This window comes from Oryzias melastigma, linkage group LG18 (assembly GCF_002922805.2).
Source record: "Oryzias melastigma strain HK-1 linkage group LG18, ASM292280v2, whole genome shotgun sequence".
Classification (NCBI taxonomy): domain Eukaryota; kingdom Metazoa; phylum Chordata; class Actinopteri; order Beloniformes; family Adrianichthyidae; genus Oryzias; species Oryzias melastigma.
In genome coordinates, this window is record NC_050529.1 from 5,348,434 (window position 1) to 5,366,535 (window position 18,102).

General features: G+C 40.8%; 1 protein-coding gene across 2 annotated transcripts in view; it reads right to left on the reverse strand.

Moving 5' to 3' along the window:
• Positions 1–5,351: 5,351 nt before the first annotated feature.
• Positions 5,352–18,102, reverse strand: part of LOC112155959 (dachshund homolog 2) — a 113,354-nt gene continuing 100,603 nt past the window's right edge. Inside the window, exons 8-12 of one of the 2 annotated variants that reach the window (XM_024288049.2) lie at positions 17,644–17,744; positions 16,705–16,852; positions 16,440–16,610; positions 15,017–15,085; positions 5,352–6,793 (exon numbers count right to left, since the gene is read on the reverse strand). In XM_024288049.2, coding sequence (XP_024143817.1) covers positions 6,756–6,793; positions 15,017–15,085; positions 16,440–16,610; positions 16,705–16,852; positions 17,644–17,744 — 527 coding nt within the window. In that variant the 3' untranslated portion in view covers positions 5,352–6,755. Of the gene's footprint in view, positions 6,794–14,655; positions 15,086–16,439; positions 16,611–16,704; positions 16,853–17,643; positions 17,745–18,102 lie in introns of those variants that run through there. The other variant, XM_036216560.1, reaches the window with a different exon arrangement.

The following is an 18,102-nucleotide window of genomic DNA, read 5'->3' on the forward strand; positions in this document are numbered from 1 at the left end:
TAAAATATTAGCCAAACTCCAAAATAGCGTAAAAAACCTTAATAAATGCCAAAATAGTCCAAAAAGCAGCAGAATACCATTATAACTTTCAACTTTACTACACTCTGAATCCATATACTATAAAGTAACAACTAATCAACTATTAAATTAGTCGTTGACTATTTTAATAGTCGATTCGTCGACTAATCGTGGCAGCCCTAGAAATGCGTCATGAGATAAATGACAAAAAAAACACGCTTTCGACCATTTATTCAACTAACAGATTTCCAACTGATTCTACGGGAGAGAAAAGCGTCTTTTTATTTATTTATTTATTTTTTTAGTATCTTGACACTAGATACAAATAACAAGTGTTTAGTATCTTCATACTAGACACTAGTATTAAGTGTCTAGCGTCTATTATCTTGATACATATAAGGACCCAAAACTTTTTTCAAAATTTTGTAATTACTCGTAGAAAAAAAAATTACAATGTTTTTATTCTTTATAGGAAGTAGCGTAATAATAGACACTCGTTCATACTTTATATTAGTTTCAAGTATCAAGATACTACTTAATACTAGTGTCTAGTATCAAGTGTCTCGTATCTTGATACTAAACACTAGACATTTGATAGTATACACTAGTATCTTGATACTTGATACAGATTTTGTAGTGTCTAGGATCATTGTTTCTTGATTTTTGATCAATTTCAGATTAATGTTACCAGACAGAGTCATAAAAAAGGTCTTTAAGTGGCTGACATGTTGGAGCCCAAAGACGTTTTCATGGCTTTATAGTCAAAGCAGAACTGGCTCAGACCGACTCATTGGCAGAAATCTTTAGTGACTCACAGCAACAATGACCTTTTTATGCAAATTTCTGCTGAGGCTGTTATTGTTCCAATATCACTGTGCATCCCTAGTAGTGGGAGTTATTTAGTATCAAAGGTAAATTGAAGTTATCTACAATTCATATAGTTTGGAAAAAAAAGAAGCCATAAAAGGCAAGAAGGCGTAAATGGACTCATTTGGCTTTCATCAGAGGTGCATCAGTGGCTGTTGAAGGTTAAATAACACAGCGGGATTGTGCAACATTGCGGTTGGAGAGAATACAGTTGTGTCTCCAAATGCGTCAAAGAAGTGTATCAAGGATTTTGTATTTTACTGATCTTTCTTTGGTATCTATCAAACACCAAACCTCACTGGATGTGTTTTCCAACATTTTCCTCAGGAAGCACATATGTTTCAGTGAAACTGCTTCATTTCTACATATACAAAATGAAAGTCCCATTAGCCGTCACACACTTGGGAGTGTGACATTTGTTCTCCACGTTTGACCCACCCCCTGCCCTGGGGGAGCAGTAAGCAAGAGTCACAGCCACACTTGGGAACCATTTGGTAGTTTGACCCCACCCCCCAATCCAACCCCTCAATTCTGAGCATCAAGCTTTGTTACGACTTGACAGTGGATTTGAAACCATGACCTTCCGGTTTGAGGGTGGACACTACACCACAAGGCCATTGTCGTGACCTGTAGGCTTTCAACACGCTGTCGTCCTCTTTATTCTTTGTTTCATGTTTGTGTGCTGTACTAAAGCAAGCAAATTAAGATGTCAATTTAGTCAACAATCCTTGTTTAATTTAACTTGGTTGTTGGGACTATCACAGTTTAGAGTTAACCAAACAAGTACAAAGCCTTGTTTCCACTGAGGGGTCCAGTCTAGTACGGTATGGTACAGTATTTTGAGCATTTCCATTGTAAAATTGGACGATTAAACAACACCAAACCATACGTCTTGGTGGCCCCATCCGTTGTAGGCCCATAAAAAAATAGAACTGGACGGTTGGGGCGGAACATCTGTAGCCACCTGTTGATTGGCAGAAAGTGATGACGACATTAGAAAGCACCAATTTAGCGCTCATTTAAGCTAACATTTCCAAAGTTTTAAACGTTCGAGTTTTTGCAGTTTCCTGCATGCTCTGTTAGTCACGAATCTATATTGAAAATATCTCTAAACAACAGCAAGGCCTGGTCTGCGTGGAACTGCAAACGTTCTTTGCCATCCGCGGAGACGGTGTGATACAGGGTGAACTAGCAGCATGCTAGCGGTCTACATCACACATGTGCTATGAAAACAAACTGAATAGAAACGCTTGCCAGAATTAATTGGACCGTACTGTAACGCTCAGTGGAAGCTAGGCTTAAGGGCTCTAAAGCTCATTTCTAGAAGACTCTTGATGGCCTACCACTAGGCCGCCATGTGCATGTATCAAAACACTTCCATGGACTCTAGACACCATCTGAGGAAAAAAAACGTCTCTACATTAACAGAGTGACGGTCAAAGGTTTTCCGCCCGAACTGTGTGGGGATGGAACTGGCTGTCTAAAATAAATCTCAGTGGTTGGGTTAAACTGTGTGCCTGGCTAAGTTTAAACTGTTATCTGCAGTTTTGCTAAATGCCCACATTTGGTGTTTGTAAGACTATCGGAGGGCAAGCACCTGTGGCCGGTGTTGTTTAGAAGGAACTAGATTTGTCATGTGACCTGAATGCTTTGAGAAAACTAAAAGGATGGATTAAAAACGGATACATGTCCATCAATTAGATGTAACCGTTAGTTTCCACATCATATACAAGTGTGAGAAGCAGTACTTTTGGCAAGAGACTTTGGTAAATACAAGGGTACTTGATCAGGCTCTCAATTACAGTCATGTCAAGGAATGTCCCAAAGATCTGTAAGGCAATGTCATGTCTGTGTCTCAATGAGATTCAATGAAGCAAAGCAACAACTGAATGTCCTGTACCTCACAGTACTAGATACTGAGATTTTAGTAAATTAGGTTAACTGGAGGTACTTTTCATGTATGGTGATTGACGATACTCAACGACCCTTTAGACATGGCACTACTACTATCTACATTAGGAGGGGAGGTCAAAAGGAGGGTCCAGTACTGGGTAGGGATCGAACTGGTTGCCTGAAACTGTGTGGAAACATTCGTTCCGAACGACTCAACGGGCCACTTCCAATGAAAAGTTGATGTAAATGCACCCCAACACGGATTTCAGACATCCGTATCTGGACCTCTTGCATATTCATATGGCTATGGAAGTTTTAAATCCGGTTGTGGGCTCTACATACACCAAAAACACATTTTCATTGGAGTGGGTCTTCAAAGGCTTCCTTGTCTTTGCTTCGTTTTGTTTTCAGTGAAAGTTTGTGCTCCCTTTGCTCTCGTTATCATTTCGCTGTTAAAGTTGTCTTCCCTCTCGCTTCATCACCACGTTCCCTTCATCCCATCTTGTGTCGACTCCTTCGATCTCTTTTGCTGCGCTGTCACCTTTTCATCCTCTCACCGTTGTCTGCCCGTCTTTCTGTCCATCCTTCTTCATCTGCAGCTATCTTCCCTCGCCGTCCATCGCTCAGTGTTTCTGCCTCCATTAGGGGGAAATGGAAAAAGTGACATCAGCTATTTGGTAAACGGAGAGAGATGGAGAGACAGAGAGAGACGGGAGATAAAACCAGAGACGGAAAAATGAAAAGGAAAGGTCAAAAGAGTGACGGGGGGAATGATTGCAAAGAGACAAAAAGGGAAAACAAAGAGGGAACGTAAGGCGTGTGACACCGGCGAGAGTGAATCAAAGACAAATACGAGAAGAAAGAGGGAGGTGGAAATCCATTAGAAGGAGAGGGAGGGCGAGAGAGAACGGCCTCACCTCATTAACCCCATAATGCAGAGTAAATATACAGTCTAAATGGAACAGAGAGCATGGATGTGTTTACTGTCAGGCCACTCTGTGTGTCTGTCCACCGTATACATCACTGCAATCCCAAAGTGCTGATCTGTCTTTGTGTTATCAGGTTAGTTTGACTGAAACTCCAGTGTGTTGACGTGTCAATAACATTTGACCCAAGAAGAATTACTTGAACATCTAAAGATATCAGGCTGGACGATGCGTTCAAGAAATGCATCGGTTTTGTTGATAAACTTTGATTTGGTTTAATTTTGTGGAGCTTAGCAGTAGTGATGGGCAATACCACACGTATAAGATTCAAGATTACTTTCTGTATAAAATATTCAATACCAGTTACAGATACTGATGACTTTATCAAGCATATTATATGTTCAGCAGAGAACAAATACCATAAAAAACTCCAATGAAAATTGTGTTTTTGGTGTTTTTTTAACATGTTCTTGTAACACATATAAAGAAAATTTACCCTAAAAGTGCAATTCTGAGTACCAAACAAAAATGTCATTTTCTTTTTCAATATTGGGTTACAGAAAATTTTTATTGAAATTTAATACAAACCAAACTTACCTGCAAGTCGTTTCCTTTACCCAAAGCTTTTCAGTCCAAAATGCTTTAAAAAAATAGTTACATTTCCCGCCAAACTGGGATTGACTGCTTTTACACCCTCACACCTTTGAATAGATGACAAATTTAGCACAAATTTGCAGCCTTTTTCTCTGCTTCAGAATCATGTCAACGGTTGAAAAGTTACAGTACGTTAAAGAATGTTTGTGTTCATTTATGCGTCACTAGCAACATCTCAGGTGTTAAAAGGGTTAACCATCCATGTTTTCATGGAGTAAAGCATAATTTACAATTGTAGTTTCCTTTCAATAAATTGATGTTGAATGTGGGGGCCAGCAGGCTCCACCTACTTTCTGTGATGCATCTGAGGAATAGCTGATTATTTCTCCATAGAAGTCTATGGGATTTTGGCTTCCTTGAGCCAGCAGACACTTCCTGTTTGAAACACCAGGGGGGGGGGAATCACTCAGTCCGGTTCTCATACACAGTCAACATGTTTTTTTTGTTTTTTTTTTCAAATAGCTGAGCAGACAAATAATAGCTAAAAACCTCGTTTGAACATATCTTACTGTTACAATAGCGGGTTATAAATTTTCTGACACACAAGGAGTATATTTGTATAAACCTCTCTTGTATTTTATTATTATCTTTTTAGTCAATGTGTTTTAGGCAACATTTAGAAATGAGGAAAAAATAAATAAAACATACATTTGAAACTGAAGCTTACGTTTAAACTTTTACCTAATAGTCATAAAAACTTCAAAAAGACAAAGATTTCATGTCTTGTTTATTATCTTTCATTCATATTTTTATTGTTAGGAAATATTTTGTTGTGCCGATTCCAAAAAAGACGTTAATAATAAAAGTACTGCATGTTTATTTTTAAGTGTTTATACAATATCATTGAACTCTTATCATTTTTTAATAAAACCACAGAAATAATCTGTTTAATTTTGATTTTTTCATGTTTTACTTTTTTTTTGCCAAAACCCTTCCTTACTTTCTGGTGATTTTTAGAGTGAACATGACATGGAAAAGACCAGCAGACTCCAGTCATTATAATACTGTATATTTTCAGTCAGTTCAAACTCAGAACAGTGACAGACTGAGAGATCATCAGGAGGAAAAACTCAAAAACTCAAGAAAACGCTGAATGTAGTCCCTATCTACACAATATCCACTGACCCCGAGTCCCACCCGACAGCGCCGCCCTCCCCTGTTCCTCCCACACACATTTCAGAGTCATCAACAAAGAAACAGAACACGCAGTGAAAAAAAAACAACTTCAACACAACATCTGCACTTTTAGTACTTTAGAAAGTGAAGGAAGTAAAGTGTTTTTTGTTTTTCTTTTTTTTTTTGTGCCTGACAATAACGCTCTAAGAAATCCGGTAAGTACCTGAAAGTACAGTCGAATGTTTGCAGATCAAACATAGAAATACATGTTTTTAGGTTCTTTCCTGAAGTTTTGGAGCAAAAAAGTGAAAAATTCAGCAACAAAATTCACCTGTAAGATTGTGGTGTTCAAAAAAAGAAAAAAAAATTACTTCTTTATATTTAAAAAAACAGTTTGTGTTCTTAAAAGTCATTTCAGAAACCGATTCCTCTATTTTTACGGGGGTTTAGAAAATATTTCTTACACTTAAAACTTCTTTTCAGTCCTTTACACAGAAATGGAAAACATGGAGGGTTGGAAAAATCCATGAAAAGGAGAATCATGCAAAAAAAAAAAAAAAAAGGAAAAGCGGCTCCCTCCCCCGATAAACTGAAGCCAAGTCTATCGGGGGAGGGGAAGTTGGAGGCAAGGAGAGTCCAAAGGTTAAAATAAGCCCAATGACAGCAAAAGTTTTCCCATGCGTTCGCTTCAGTCCCTGTATGGAAAACAAAAATGAATCAAACGTGAGACTGAAATAGCCTCCACAGTTTGTCTTTTTTTCTTCAGTTTTTCTTTCAGATTTTTTTAAACACTTTTTTTTTAGACGTTCCTCTTCGGCTCCTCCGATTGGCCGATTAGTCTGAGGAGTCAACAGCCAGCCAGAGAAGTAGAAGTTTCCTCCACATCTAGAGGGGCAACCGACCGGTCCTTCCCTTCAAACCAACATGATCAGTCTTCCGAAGGCGCGCTAGCATCTCTGTTTCCTTCAGTTGTTATCGGGAATGATTAATTCATAGTTCATCTTAAGAAACGAAGTGAGATCAGGGACAGAAACACATGAACTGGGTGAAGTCCGTCTAAAAAGAGCAAGAAAGACAAAGTAGAGAAAAGCCAGTCCAAAAGGAGGGAGTTCTGCCCCTCAGTAGTCTTGTCAAAGCGGCGCCCAAAAAGTCGCTTTGCGTCAAAAGTTGGAGAAAGTTGTTGCCGTGGCGATCCAGGCTCCCGTGGAAGCGAGAATGCCTGCTGAATCGGGCCGGGGGAGTTCTTCTGTGCAGGTGTGTGTAGTTGTTTCCGGTCGGTTTCTAGAACATCAGCGGGGTCTTCAGGAACGGCCGGGACTCTAAAATAAAAAAACAGAAAAGAATCTGAATGAGATAGACTAAGCGTAGTGCAAACTTTGTACAAACTTTTGCATTCTAAATATAACTTGGGTTAACAAGGGTTAAATGTAAGTAACGACTTTTTAAACGCTTTTCCAACACTTTATGCACGGCATAAAAAATCAGCGATAGCACACGTCACAAATATTTGTACCCGTTTTTCCTAAAACAAATTGGGAAAATCCAAGTGCATTATTTGGATAGTCAGTGAGGGCATCTCTGATCTTAAAACTTCACTTGAGTCGGAACTAAAATATGCAGATGACACTCAACTATAAATGTAAAAATCAACTGAATCAATTAATCAATTTATGTTCCTACAATCCAGCAAGATCGGACGGATTTAGAAAGAAATACAGTTTATCTGTTAGGTACCAGGTATTTTACCCTTGAGTCACGCTGGTTGAACTTTTAGCTAAAGATGTCCTGGATCGATTTTAGGTCAGTGAATGTTCAAAATTAGCTAATATTGACTATGAATTGTATCATCAACCACAAATTATGAAATGCATCAAATCACTGTTGTAATGACTAGTTACACCTCTTTGCTTAGTCAACACAGTCTTATTCCCAAGTCATCACATATTGACATTTGGCTAAGCACTCCTCTGCGTCATTTTTTTATGTTTTGGGTGTCCCCAACCAATCGTTTTTTGACGTGCTGGCTGTTTGTAAAATCAAGGGTCCCATCCCTCGTTACACAGTACCGGACGTGGTACTGGATAAGGTACCACACACGGACTGGTCCTCAGGACACGGCTGGTACCAGTACCCTAACCCTTACCCGGCACCAGACGTGGTACAAGATGTGGTACCAGACCTGACCTGGTATCCTAGGATACCGGTCCGTTCCACGCCCTGGTACTAGACCAGTTCTGGTTTGCGACCCCTCAAAAAACGATGAGTTGGGGACACCCAAAACTCCAATTTTTGATTCAGAGGAGTCCTTAACCAAACATCAATATGTGACAAGTTGGATGTGAGAATGTGTTGGCTTAACCCTACAACCACTCAGATAATTCTATTTCATGATATCGCCTGAAATTGACGACAAATTCTGAACACAGGCAGCTGAACTGTTAACCAACGGCGAGTTGGTCCGTTCCCTCAGGTAAGCCATTCAAAGCAAACACAGACAGCTCAGCGCAGTCCGAAATAGCAAGGCAGCATGGTGAAATCAGCAGAATTTCCCTCCCACTGAACACTTTGGTGCCAGTTTGGCTCTGTAATTACATCCTTTGGTGCCTCGGAGCTGCATCAACTTCAAACACGCGATTCAAAGTGACGAGATGCTCGCTAAAAAGGCCCGTCACCCCACAAACCGCCCTCTGGAAGCGGCTCGGGGCCGGTTCGGTTGTTGACTTTATGTGAAATAATGACATCAAATGGGCAGATTCTTGGAATTCATTTGGGACGAGATTAAGGCGTGTTTGTAAATATCTGACTGGAGGAACCTCCATCAGGAGTCGATGGGAGAAACTGAAGCTACGCAGCATCTAGATCCCGTCTCCACAGTTTACGCCGCCGCCTGGACTCTTCCTCCCGTTTTTCCTTTTTCTCATTTCAGCAGCGGCGCTCTCCTTCCGCTCCCCGCGGTGCCGTTACCGCGCACACACCAGCGTTTCCACACACCGGACTGGCGCTGCCGTACAGCAGAAGCGCGCACCTTCCTCTCCCCGCGGTGTCATTGTTTTCTGCAACGTTGCAAAGTGTTTACATTTCTGCATAACAGCAGCCATAAAGCTGCCCGCCCTCCTCTTTCCATCCTTTCTCCTGACCTCTCTTACCTTTCCACCACACCTCTCACTCTTTCTTTTTTTTTCTTTGATAAAAAAACCTTCAATGTCAAAAAAAAACTTTCTCTTTTATCTTGCCCCTGGTTTCTTCCCCCTCTTCATCTCCTGCCCTTTCCTATTTTTATCACTCCACTCAAACCCTTCCTTCTCCCCCTCTTTCATTTATCTACCCTACATGCATCCTTTTGTCTTCTCATTCCCCCTCCTGTCCTCTATATGTTTTTTTTTATTTTTTCGTCCTCTCAGTTTTTCATTTTTTGGCTCAAACTGAAGTTCGTCCCCTCCTTTTGTAACTTCCCCCACAACTTTATCCCCAGTTAATGATCAGTTTTATTATTCCATCTTTGATGAGCTCCGGTGGTTCATAAAAAGCAGAATGTAGGCCTGATAAGTATCGAAGTGACATTTTCAAATGTCTTGTTTTACGCCGCCGTCCTCCTAAAACTCGCAGCGTATCCGTGACGATGGAAGGGGATGTTTGCAGACTGCAGCGATCAGCTCTTCATCCAAATGTTGAGAAGACTTCAATTCAACTTAAAATGGTAATTTTGAGTATTTTTATATTCAAATCGTGAATCAGGAGCAGACTGAAAAAGACTGTACTTATGATATAGAAAATATGCTTTTGGATTTAGTCATTGGTAGATGACTAGATCCATGAACGTCTTTGTTTTCCTCATCCTCAAACTTGTGCAGTTGGATAGCCTTTATTGATGCCTCGGTAATGTTATGTCTGGTTCATATGGATGCGGAAGAGTTGCGAAGCAGTGTGCGCGTGAAGTGTACGCTCGGAGTGAGCGCACGGTATTCACTAAACCTCCAGTTCAGACCATTTTGTATTTTATTGTACAAAATTAGTTATACTTTGAAAATTGACCAGATTTTCTTGTGTGTCAGGATTGACGCGAATTACTCGAGGTTTACGCAAACTATAGACCAGACGCCGAAACAATCGTGGCGCGAGCCAGCTGGGAAGCATTTCGCGTCTGGTGTGAACTACACCATAGATTGACAAGAGCGCGGAATGGAAGCAGCTTCTGCTCCGCGTCACTTCACAATGCTTCCGCGTACGGTGTAAACCAGGCGTCAGGTTGAAGATGTGAGGAGCTGTAAGCTAGCAGGGGAAAGCGTGTAAACAGGTGGATGACTGGAAGGGGGGAGGGGTTGATTTGTGCCATTGGTCCCACCCACAACTGAGAGGTGAATATCCAATAAACTCCTGCAGTTCAGCAGAATGTATGTCCTAAAAAACTATCTATATATTTTTTTCATTTTGGCTAAAAATGTTATAATCATAATTAAAGAACACTGAGTGGAAAACTTTTTACTCAACAGCCTTCTTCTTTTTCAGAAAAAATCCCTCTTTCTGTGTGTTTCTTTCAAGTTTATGTACTATATATGTATTATTTCTTTCCATTAACCTCCCGTACAATGCAAGGTTTTAACGTGTTGGCATGGAAACATCAAGGGGTAGGATAAATCGAGACGAACACCCAATATTTATATACTTTTGTTTTTTCTTGAATTAATTAGCATCATAATTGGATACATTTATCTTTGTGGACACGCCCAGCTCTTTAGTAAAACATTAATATGTGAAAGCTATATTGATAAACCTCGAACAACTCTTTTTATTTGCAAGCTGTGTATTTCTTAAATCATTTCTACCCGCTTTTATCACCACAAAATAAAGCAAAACCTCAAATACAGGAGGGGTTTACACAAATATACTCCTAGTGTGTCCAAAGCATTGACTGTCTATGAGAACTGGACTGAAGTTGATTCAGTCCCCATTTTTTTTTTTGCAATACAGACGCCGCCATGTTGGAACCAGAAATTGTCAGTAGGCAGTGATTGGTCCGAGTTAATCTGGGTTTCAATGCCAACCACTACCAACCAATCAGGAGTGAGCTTGTTTTAAGGCCACACCCCTACTACTTGAAAGCAGGTTGCATGAAATCTGTCAATCATACGTTTTGAACGTAGGACGTGGATGCCAGCAAGCTCCACCTACTTTTATTGAGGCATCTGATTGGCCAGTTTTTAACTTAATAATTTGCACTACAGAAAGCATAAAAAATAGGCTTAGCCAGAATATTAAAAAAGTTATTCTGACAAATAGAATGAGTAAATATTTCTCTATGGAAGTTTATGGGATTTTGACTTCCTGTTTGGCACTTCCTGTTTGGTATTTCCTGTTTGAAATGCCATCAGTTCATTATTTTATATGGTCCAAACATAGCCCTTTACTGATATAGTAAAGAAAAAAAAAGATTGGGCACATTTGTTGTTCCCTTCTTCGAGGGACCATGAACGCATAACGACGGTGTTTGCTGGTAAATAAAAGCATGATGCTGTCATCTCTGTGGGAAGCAGAGACGATCTTTTACAGTTAGATTGTTTTTAGTTCCTGTTTTCTGCTGCAAACCCCTCCTCCACCACATGTGTGCGTGCGTGCACGTGTGTGTGCGTGCACGTGTTTGCTGTCCCGGTTAAAAATGATGCTGACCTGCCTTGTTAAAAGTCTATCAGCTGGGAGGAGAAAATGTCACCAGGTCTTGGAACAAGGTCACATTTTTCAGCTCCGTCCCAGCAAACCCGTCCTCCACCTGCCTCCTCCCTCCTCCTCCTCCTCTTCACCCTCATCTTCTAGCTCCCATTTTGCTTCATCACTTCTTACTTTTATTTTCTCTCCCATCTTAAGTCATTTCTTTTAAATATTCCCAATTATCTCTACCTTTTATCCGCTCCTCTTTCCTCCAAACACATCCCTCGCTTATCTTCTTTTTTTTTTTTTTACTCCCTCTTTCTCCTCCTTTTCTTTTTGATCGTAATGCAACGTCTTTCTTTGTATTCAGCAGTTTTCTCTTCACTCGTTAATTAAGAGTGTGGAAGGTGAGCGAAGCAGGGGAGGTGTGTGTGTGTGTGTTGTAAACCACCGTAGGTGCAAAATGCTTTTATGGCAGCATGGATGAGTGTGTGTTACTGTGTGTGTGTGTGTGTGTGAGGCACCAAAGGGGTCCTACTGGGCCAATCAACATTAATGAAATCAGGTGTGTGTGTGTGTGTTTGTCGGAGTGCTTGGCTTGCAGAAGAGGGGGGATCTAAAAGGGGTCTAAAGAGGAGTGAGAGCTAATTAGAGTTCCTTGTCTCACAACTGTGTACATCAAACACACACATACACAACTACAGGTACAGGGAGCCCATGCCGTGTGTGTGTGTGTGTGTGTGTGTGTGTGTAGATATTCGTTTATACACTCGCGGAGCTTCAAGTGGAGGTTTTCAATGTCAGGGAGGACTGAGCACAGCTGGTGCAAAGAGGACGGCCCATGCATACTAACACACGTATCAGCGCTGCATGCGCTTCTGAGGACCCTCGTTGGCGAAATGCATCCCATAATTCCAGCAGCAACTTAGCCGTAACTTCGTTTCAACTTTGCAGGACGGAGACGCCCTGCAAGTCAAAGAGGGCGGAAGAGTGAGCGTCTCTCTCTGAAACTGACAACTCGCGCGCCTCCCTTTGATCTGGCGTGTCCGATTTTCGTCCAGATTGGGAATTGAGGCAGGAATTCTGCCTGAAGTCGGGTTTCTGACTCGCGACGCAAAGCAGCGTAAGCTCAGGCCGATGGGTGGAAACGCTGCAATGGTTTGTTCTTTAGGTCATCCATCTGACATCTTTAGAGCATCCTAGATCCCTTTCAGGGCAATGGGGTTGCTGGAGCCTATCCCACCTACTGTTGGGTGAACCCTGAACAATCTGATACTCACACATCCCAACCTGTCTGCAAGTTTTTCAGCAATTTTGACAGGAGGTTTCAAGAAAAAGTTTCAATTGTATGGCAACCAGACAATTGTACTCTAAAAGTTAACATCAGGCGGCCACAAGTGGGAGGCGGAGTTGACGCAATTACGAAATCGGGCGACAGCTAAGCGGCCACAGGTCGGTGGTGTCACTAGATCCGAGAGCAGAAGCTTTTGTTAGCACAGGCAGGAGAAACGGAGTGAAGCACAGCCAGAAGTCCTCAAAACTAAATCAGGGTCAGGCCAAGAACAACCAGAGTGGTCAGAGTCCAGGCAAGGGTCGGGGCAGGCGGCAAACAATCAGAATCGAAGATGAAACAGAAGATCAGGTCTGGATAAGAACGCCCAGTGATGCAGGCAGAGTGGCACAAACAAGACTTCGCACTGAGCTCTGACTAAATTCTGCTGGGAGTGATTATAGAAGGACAATGGCTCGGGTGATGGATCCCGCTGATGACCAGAGGGGGAGACGGGTGGCAGGTGGCAACCTGGAATTGGCAGCTGCTCTGATTGTACAAAGTGTAAATGTCTACGGACACAGCGGTCATCCATATCAAGAGTCACCAGCCGCCCTGTAGCCTGGAGTTATATAAAAAGTGGCCGTTCTGCACGCATGACGCTGTCTAGATTAATGACCTCGCCAATGATTTCCAACGAACTGGATGGCAGCTTGAAATGTTGAAGATTCTGCTAATGCCGCCCCATCAGTTGTATCTGTGACCGTGGCATAAGAGACACCAATGGAGCTTGTTTTTGGACTGCAAGGGAAAAGTGGAGTGTCCGAAATTACCATAGTTTTCATAGTAAAAGTCGCAGTTTTTTTCATAGTTTAGCCAGGGATGCGGCTTATACTCAGGAGGGTCTTATTTATGATGTTTTTTAAACATAAATAGGCTCATGCATTCGTTATTTTTCCACTTGCAACCCATTGCCCCTTAGCAGTTGTTTCCGCTCAGAACCACTAGAGGGCACTGTATTTTCTTCTGACAGTGCCAGAAGAAGAAGAAGTGTCGTTCAAATCAAACATGGAGGAGAATCTGATTCTTTTCCCTTTAAATTTTTACATTTTTTTTCATTTGCATCAAAGCATTATTATTCTTTTTATTTTTTTGCCATGGTAAATAAAAAAGTGTGACTAATACTCCAGAGCGACTTAAATATGGTTTCTTTTTTCTTGATTAGACGTTTTTTGCTCCTGCGACTTATCATCCAGAAAATATGGCAATAGTCTTTAGTTTAGGTGTTAGCTAAAGATTAATCTTATTTTAAGACAGTAAAACTTCTCTCTAAACACCTTCTATCAGACAGACATTAACATTTTGACACTTTTCTCTCTTGTTTATACTCTCAAAGTTCAAACCATCATAGGAAATGAGTCTTGTATTAGAGAATGAAAACAGATTTGATCACGATCAAACATTTTTGTAAATATATGGAGCCAAATCGGAGTCATAAAGATTTGAAACCCAAGTAACTTGAAAATTTCAAGCTGAAATTTTGGTGTGAAGCTTAAAAAAAAGTTGAAGTGTCTGAAACTTTATACAATTATAATATAAATGTAACTATTTTCAGTTTCAAAACCTTTTTTTGGTTTCACACCTGAAATTGAAACTTTGAGGCCCATTCTGGGGTGTGGGGGTGGGGCTAACCAAGGACCAATCAAAAACGGTGAGTGTGGTAACCTCAGTCCTGGTGCATTCACAGAATCTGGGGAACTTGGACAATTACGGTCTGCAATGTCTGTACTATCATAGTCTCGTGTTGTACCACAAGAAGTTTTATTGCGTAAAAAACGCGCATCCAAAAGTGCAGTTTTGTTGTGTCACATATAAGTGTAATGCTTGAATAAAATAGGTAAGGCCAAATGACACTGCTGGTTAAGAAAGCCAGACTTTCCTTTTTTTTTTCATGCGGGAGTTGTATTCTTCAGCTAGAATTTTTCCAGGTTGTTTTCTTTGGGTTTGAAATCTTTATGGCGCCATTTGGCTCCATAGAAACGTGGCAAACCGAGTGCATTCTACATGAGATACGGCATAAAAGAGGTTAATCTACAACAATTTTGGTCTGGACACAGAAATGTAATACCAAAAAAATATGCATGAAAAACACAAAACAAAGACCTACGGAATAAAAATACGGACAAACTGCAACCGTGGAGCGTGACTTTTGTTAATATTTTTGCTTTAGTATCAAATATGTGAAAGAAAACCAACACTAAAAACTGTTTAACATTCAGCTTTAATTTAAAGTAGTTTTCTTCGAAGTCTAATTTCAAAATAAAACTCTTTGTTTAAAAATTATTTTAAAAGTGTTGTGTTTACTTGTCCACTCACACAGGCTCTATTGCATATCTGCACCCAGGTTGTGTGTTTGTGTTAAACATCAAAGGGAGGCCACTCCGTCTGCTTAATGTCTCCACCAATCCATAGTAAGCATGAACACACACATTTATGCACACACACACACACATATATCAAGCATGTGTGTGTGCCTTTGAACTAACAGCGCTCTACCTGCTAATATGCGACATGTGTGTGCACGAGGTTGTTTGTGAGCGTCTCTGCATGACTCTGTGTGTGTGTGTACCTTGCACAGCGCCGTTGTCTTGCTGGTTCCCATTAATTTCAGGTTTATCCGCGGCTACAGCAGCGTCTGCTGTGAAACAGAGACAACGCACAACCTCAGTGGGTCGGCCCGTAAAAACAAAAAAAACACACACGCACCTTGTAAGTCTGTGCAAAACAAAAACAAGACGAAAAAAAAAAGACTGCAAACACAATTTGTCCAGAGACTCACACACACACAAAGTTTTCCCAGAGAACCGCAGGGAAACACACAACAGGTAGCTGTGTTTATCAAAGTTTCTACCCAAAACGAGTGAAGTTTTTGAACACTTTTCTGGTCTTTTATCTCATTTAGTGAAGAACAAGAACTTCTTCACTACATGCTCCAGAACACACTTCATGTGTTCTTCTGAAAAAATGACTTTAAAGATCCAAACCAATGAAGTTAGTGTCTTACTTCTAAAATACAACAGAATGTTACATATCTACATTTTAATATGTAAAAAGAAATTGTCAGGAATCTGACTTTTTCTTTCACAGCTCTATTCCGATATATGAAAGACTTGGTGTCATAGAATTCCATTCAGGAAATTTGAAAGAGACGCCATCTGTACGTCCCTACCAAATCAGAGTCTTTGATGGGTGAAAGTTTGTTAACTTGATTGATTGGTTTATTTCAAGCATAGATTGTGAAATACAGGGAAAAAAAACAAATATTTCAAACTCCTTACTGAAACAATGAAATGTATTGATTAGAAAATAGAAACAAACCAAAACAAAGACAAGCTTATGTCATATTTGATTCATGAGATACAGTAATCTTTAACTAAAGTCAAGTAGAGTTTGATTGATTGCTTGAAAAGGGGTGGGAAGAAGCAGATTTATAGAACTCTACCCCTAATTAGTTATGTAATCCGGTTTTTATCAAATGAAACAAAGTTTTTTTTTTTCCTTTTTCTTTACAATTCCAGTACTGGTTCAGCATCGGATAGAACCTAGCCGTACCCGTTAGCTTGAAGCTAAACCAGCAGAGCGCAGCTGCTAGCCATCTTTGACGTGAACGGACGTGTTCACGAATCCGAATTCTTCCCCTACCCTCCAAACGAAGAGTTATGGAAAAATGGTGTCTTCAAATTCAGACGTTACTCCCACTTGATGACATCATCAATAGTCGCCGGTCTGCTACATTAGAGCGAGCTGCTAGTACTCGGAAATACATGACAACATCAGTGTAATAACTGTGACGGTGTCCCTCAAAAACATTATTTCAGACACCCCTACCCCTCCAAATGCCCCTACAATTGGAGGGGTCGGGAGAAGAATTCAGATTCAGTCGAATTGTGAAGATTCTAGAGACTCTAGATCTATGGCGGATTTGTTCCTTTAACAAAAGGAAGGTCTATGAGACGGAACCCCAGAGCTACACTACTGCCCCCCACTGGTACCGTTCTTGGCGGTGTTGTTGGCGGCGTGCGGGGGCTCAGGAGAAGGGGAGGATGAAGACGAGTGTTTCAGAGCGTCCTCCACGCGCTCCCTCCTCTTGGACTCGAACTCCAGCGCCTCCTGCAGCTTCCTCTTGGCCTTCTTCTCCTTCTTCAGTCGCTTCTGGATGGAGGCTGATCATCGCGGAGAAACCGATCAAACGAGCTTCAGTCATTCATTCATTCGTTAAGCTCAAACGGTTTTGGCATTGAACGTCTCCTGACTGACCTCTGCTCTGCAGCTCAGAGTTCAGCTGTCGTTCCAGACTCTCCCTCATCTCCCGTTCCCTGTACAGCTCCATCTTCAGCTCCCTTTTCTCCGCCTGGATCTGTTTGTCCTGCGCTCGGGCGTTCTCCACGGCCACCTTCAGCAGGCCCTGAGGACACAGGTTTGATCAGGAAGGTCGCGGGTCATGTTTGACTTTAAACTGAGGGAAAACTTCCACAAGTTTCATGTTAAAAAGTCTTAAAAAGTTGCTCTATCAGGAAATGGAAGGCTCCGACCTTTGACCTTTTGGAGCTGCAGTTTCTATGACGGGGGCATTCATTTTAAGTTTAATTTAGGACAAGCACAGTTTAAAATTTTAGACAGTCAGATGTTCGAATCTGCAAAAACATATTGTAAAAAATGTGTAATTAACAGCAAAACCATCAAAAAGTTCTTTTGACTGTATATGGGAACTGGACTGAGTGACCCCTCCCACTCTGGTGATCCAAAATGAAAAGCACCCAATGGTTCCATTAAGCCAAAATCCCATAGAAATAAGCAAATAAACGTTTAAGTTATAAACTGGCCAATCAGATGCCTCAATAAAAGAAGGCAGGGCCTGTTGGCCCCCACATCCAAAGATTAAAACGTCTAACAGATTTAGTGTAGCCCGCTTTCAGGTGGCTCCCTCCTGATTGGCGAAAGTGGTTACCATAGAAACGTTGACTCAGACCGACTCGGACCAGTCTCTGTTTATGAACGAAGTTTGGCTCCAACATGGCGGCGTTTGTACTGCGTAAAAAAATGGCGACTGAACTGACTTCATTTGGCTGGAGCTGAAAGTGAGCCACTTTCTATGGGTGACATCACACTCACTCAGTCCAGGTCTCATATACAGTCGTTGGTTTCCTGCAGATTCTCGTGTTTCAAACATAAATAGAGATGAGGGCGTGGTCACACCTGAATGTTGGTGAGCAGAGTCTCCACCGACGACAAGCCGTCAGCAAACAGGAACGGAGCGGGAAATCCAGGAGGCAGAGTCTGGGTCAGCGGAGACTCTTCTGTAAGATCATTTCCTCGTTAGCCCAAAACAAAATTCCACAAGATTTGGAGGAAATATCATAAAATAAATACATCAAATTTGTTCAGGTCAGCACAAGGGTCTTTTATCTGTGAAAGTCAATAAACTAATTAAATTAATTAAAACTTTTTAAATGACAAAAAAAAGTTTTAAATGTTTGTTAAATACATAAAATAAAAACAAATATTTTATTTTAATAAAAAATAAATAAATAAAACTGAATTTTAATATTTAAAAACATGAAACAATAGTAAAAATTAAAAAGAACTACAATAACTAAACAAGACTTTTATTAAAATTAAAAAATAAAATCAATAAATAAAATCAATAATAGAGCA